Source organism: Sardina pilchardus, chromosome 15 (genome assembly GCF_963854185.1).
Source record: "Sardina pilchardus chromosome 15, fSarPil1.1, whole genome shotgun sequence".
In the NCBI taxonomy this organism is placed as follows: Eukaryota; Metazoa; Chordata; class Actinopteri; order Clupeiformes; family Clupeidae; genus Sardina; species Sardina pilchardus.
Window position 1 is genome coordinate 26,784,404 of NC_085008.1, and position 5,000 is coordinate 26,789,403.

General features: G+C 45.4%; 1 protein-coding gene across 2 annotated transcripts in view; it reads right to left on the reverse strand.

The window, feature by feature from the left end:
• The window catches only part of agbl4 (AGBL carboxypeptidase 4), a 384,426-nt gene that overhangs the window by 164,210 nt on the left and 215,216 nt on the right, over positions 1 to 5,000 (reverse strand). For both annotated transcript variants that reach the window (XM_062556080.1, XM_062556078.1), the window contains exon 5: positions 3,155 to 3,371. In XM_062556080.1, the coding sequence (XP_062412064.1) occupies positions 3,155 to 3,371 (217 nt within the window). The remainder of the gene's footprint in view (positions 1 to 3,154; positions 3,372 to 5,000) is intronic.

The following is a 5,000-nucleotide window of genomic DNA, read 5'->3' on the forward strand; positions in this document are numbered from 1 at the left end:
ATCTTTCAAGCATTTCTAATGAGTTTTTCTCCCACAATTATTTGATAAGCACAGGAGAGGCTGGGCCTCAGGCGAAAACCAGTGTGTGTGTGTGTGTGTGTGTGTGTGTGTGTGTGTGTGTGTGTGTGTGTGTGTGTATGATCCGCGGATGCAGTCAGCGGCAGGTGAGCCTCCTTCTCATTACTAATGTCTGTGTGTGCGTGTGTGTGTGCGTGTGTGTGTGTGTGTGTGTGTGTGTGTGTGTGTATGTGTATATGTGTGTGTTCTCAGAGGGAAGCACCTCTCGCTGGGCTGCATGCTAACGCTGCTAACATTGGTAACACCCCCTGCCACGCACGCACGCACGCACACACACACATTAACACACACATACACCAGACACATACACACACACACACAGTAGCTGCTGGACAACACTTCAACTGTCCACTATATCTTAGAGAGGCTCTTAAAGTCACTCAGATAAGCACTCTGGGAGAAGGTTGTACTTCAGCTTGAAGGGACACACACAGCCATGTCCACTTGACCACTTGTTCCAACACAGAGAATTGCTTTCTCACTCATTCACTTGCTCATTTATCTACTGATTCATTCATTCATTCATTCACTCACTCACTCACTCACTCACTCATTCATTCGTCCATTCATTCATTCATTCATTCATTAACTCACTTACTAACTCAATCACTCACTCACTAACTCAATCACTCACTTACTAACTTACTCACTCACTCACTCACTCACTCACTCACTCACTCATTCATTCATCATGTTAATCAGGGGCTTACGTTGGTGGAGTGCCAGTCGCTGCAACTGGCTGGCTAGTTAGCTTGCTAGTGCTATCTCACACCGTCTAGGCACATCATGACACACCCACACAGAGCACACAGTGTTTGCCTACTTTTGCATTCATCTGTACCATTACACTGTTGATCTAGTAGCACGCCACTTCCGCCGCTTTGCACTGTTCCCGTTCATGTTCGGATGACGTCGAGTGTTGGTGACATCTTTGCAAAGCATCTTGGGAAGACAGCGCTGCTGTTTGAGTAGCAGCAGCTCAAGTCGTTGGGCGATGTCCAATGAAAGCTAAAGGCTTGAGTGTCTGTGAAACATTAGCTCTGCTTACAAGACAAATTAACGTTTAACCATCTCTTCCACGACCATCTACAGTATGAGTCCATAGACCAAAGGAAACAAGGAGTTGGAGAGAGGCATTTGGAGACTGTTGGTGTCTGTGGTGAGGATTTACAGTAAGATTGCATTGAGTAATTTCAATAAAACGTGATTTCAAAATGACTTGCATTATGTGCCTTGGCTCTTCATATTCTGGCATGGGTCACATATGAGCACATACACATGGTTAGTGCAGTTGTCCATCTCTAAGAGACACAATGTGCAGGGACCTATCACAAGTGAGCTGAGCGCCTTCCCTCTACAGTGCATACAACCAAATACTCTCTTATGCAGGGCTGATAGCCAGGAAATGATCTGTGCCTGAAATAATCAAATACATTCAAAGACAATACACAGAAGAGCTTTTCTTGACATCATAAATGGCCGAGCTCAAGCCTGAATTCAGGCACCAAGCCAAATTTCCCCTTGTGGGACAATAAATGTCTGAACTGAACTCCCTATAGTTATATATTATCGTATATATTAATATACATTATTATATATTAGTGTCCTCGGTTGATTCCATTCAACTGCACATGTTATCAAATGACACTGCTCAGTTGTGGGCGCCCCAAATGATGTTGGGGGCCAGTGATCCGTGGTGATTACCTGATGAAGTGAACGCTTTGTAAATTCTGTGTTATAAGACAATACACAGTGTACACTTCTGTGCAGACTGACAAAGACTGAGGGCCAGATGTACTAACGTTTTGCGCACATTTTAGGCGTAACGTGCACGTAATAGCATGGCGATGGTATGTACAAATCGGCCGCAATGAGGGAAACGCGCAGACTGCCTGCCGTGGGAGCTGAGAATGGCTATTTGCGCTTTTCCGTGTCATGCATATTAATTCCTGGGCGGATCAGCTGTAAATGGGTGTAACGCGCAAGTACAGGGGAGGAGAGGTGCTAATAGCGATTGATTAAGTATTCCGCCATATGTATGAAAACAGCGCACGTCTATTTTGCGTTGAAAAACTTCCGCCTTCTGAAAGCAGGTGTAATCCAAATTGCGGTTAAATTCATCTATTAGAAAAACGTTTGGAGACAGCTGAATCAATATTCAGAGCATCAGTTTTCTTCATTGTACTATGTCAAAAGCAACCTTAACTTTTGTTTGCCTCTCTAAAATCGTGTTTTCTCTTTCACGACATAGCCTACACTTCCCAATCTGTGCATTAAGTCATATAGTCTACGTGCAGTAAATAGTTCACAAGTAGGCCTAGACTATTTTTTAAAGTGGATTATTAGAACTACTAGGCCTACTCTGTTTGTCGCAGCTCGTTGACATCTCTTTGTATCATGTATGATCGCTAAACTTTTCTTTTTAATGTTGCAATATTCAACTGCGCTTGTAGTTCGAGCTCTACACACGCAGTTAGCGTTGTAGAGGGGGCGGGAACGGGCGGGGATGACCGCTGTTAACGTAATGAAGTGACAGCTTAGTAAATTCCGCGCAATATAGCAAAGCACAGCGTTCGCAGTCTGCGTATACAAAAACTCGCTGTTAGCGCTGTGTTAGTACATCTGGCCCTGAGTGTACTGTATGCTGGCTTGGTAGTCTACATCTGTTCCTGAGACACACAGTATCATATTCTCATATTCATCCACCCACCCATCCATCCATCCATCTAATCCATTCATTCATTCGTTCGTTCATTCGTTCATTCATTCATTAATTCATTCATTTTTCATTCATTCATTATCTCTGCCTGTAGCTTACAGCTAGTCTCACTGTAGGTAGTTGGGTTTGAGCATCCCAAGCCATCTAAGTAGCTAACTAAACAGTCAGTCACTCAGTCACTCAGTCACTCAGTCATTCATTCATTCATTAACTCACTCACTCACTCACTCACTCACTCACTGACTCACCCACTCAATCATTCATTCATTTATTCACTCACTCACTCACTCACTCACTCATTCATTCATTCATTCATCCATCATGTTAATCAACCACATCAAACACCCGGTGACCTACCACGCTGAGCCCCAGCTGTTCCCTGAGCAGGTAGTGGAGGTTGCGGCGCTCCAGGCTGGCCAGGTAGTGCTGCAGGCGGGAGTAGGTGTAGGGGTAGCAGTAGGAGAACTGGTACACGTCGTCCTCGCGGTCGAAGCAGAAGGCGAACGACATGACGTAGTTACGCCGGTGGTCGGGGCAGCGGTAGTAGTACACGTTCTTGGCCGGAAGTCTCTGCCTGCATGAGGACGACAACAGAAAGCCCAGATCCTCATCAGTGGGAGACGGGGAGACGCGCACATTCATTCATTCATTCATTCATTCATTCAACCTTTATTTATTCTCGGAGAGTCATTGAGGGTAGCCTTGAGGGTATGAGGGTATGACATCACACTGGATGAAACGATCTCAGCAATGGATAACAAACAAACACTCGGAAAAACACACAAAACAAAAGAAAACAAAGGAAAACAAAACAAGTGCCCCAATCTCTTGCCCCGATATCACAATGTCAAAGTGGAAAAACACACACACACACACACACACACACACACAGACAGACAGATAGATAGATGGACCAACAGATCACAATAGCTCCAGACCTCTATTGGGGTAACAAAACAAAACAAAGAAACAAAGAGAACAAGAAAGGCCATGTACTCTAGCTGCTGTCAGTGTACTTTTGGACGTGGCCCATTGTTTTGTTCTTTTCCTGCTGAGTGTGATATGAAATCCCTCTACTACTTCCTGTGGGCGTTTTCTGAAGTTCACGCCAGCCGCCCATCAGTCTTTAAAAACTCCGGTTTTCAGAGGGTGACTGTTGAGCACTGTTATATGGATTTGGCATTTATGGAATGGGAGCTGAAATGGCACTTTTGAAATGGCTGAGCTGGGTTACACCCTCCTGGCAAAGTCACTGCGAGGCCCTTCCAGACTTTAAACACACACTAACACGCACGCACGCACGCACGCAAGCACGCACGCACGCACGCACGCGCGCACACACAGACACAGACACACACATATGTACACGCCTACACAATCACACACACAAATGCATGAATATACACAGTCAATAACACACACATACTAACATATACGCACACATACTGTACTAACATGTGTGCTAAACAGCTACAGTGACTCTGATGAAGGCCTAGTGCCGAAACGTCACTCTAGTCAAATAAAGTGGTGATTCTAAAGCAGCAGTGTTGCACTTTTTCCTATCTCTTATAATATCAAACAGCTACAATGACCCAGAGAAGCCCAGAGGAGATTGCCAATACTGGCCAACATACACAGTAATGTTTGGCACACTACTTCAGCTGCTTTGACATCATTCTACATTGATTATTTCGTCACTGATCACTCCAATTTAGGAGGCAGGAAGTGGTGCCATTTCGTTCCATTGAAAAACCCCTTTATGATTCATCTTAGTAACTAGACAATCTTTGGTATTGGCGCTCCTCTTTAAAGACAGGTTTCAGCCATGTCAGGTTTACAGCCCCCTGCCTCTGAGTCCAGTCGGCCACCATATCACCCCCCTCCTGACAGGACTCACTGTGCACATACCATAATAAACCCCCACAGCCCTGGCCATTATCTGACCTCGGCCGCATCTCATGCTCAGCACCGGTAATTATGGGATGGTAGCTTGTTGTTTTTGTTCTCTTCTCTTCTCTTCAATACCCCACTGCGCCTAACCCCCCCACCTCCTCTCGGAGGGCACAAAAGCAGGGATGAGTCTGGGAGTGCTGGTGAGAGAGCTGGAGAGGGGTATTTACTTTCGCCCATGCGGGGGGTAATAATGAGTGGAGAAAATGATCCGGCGGCCGCAGGAGCGATCAATGTGAAATGCAACCCTGTT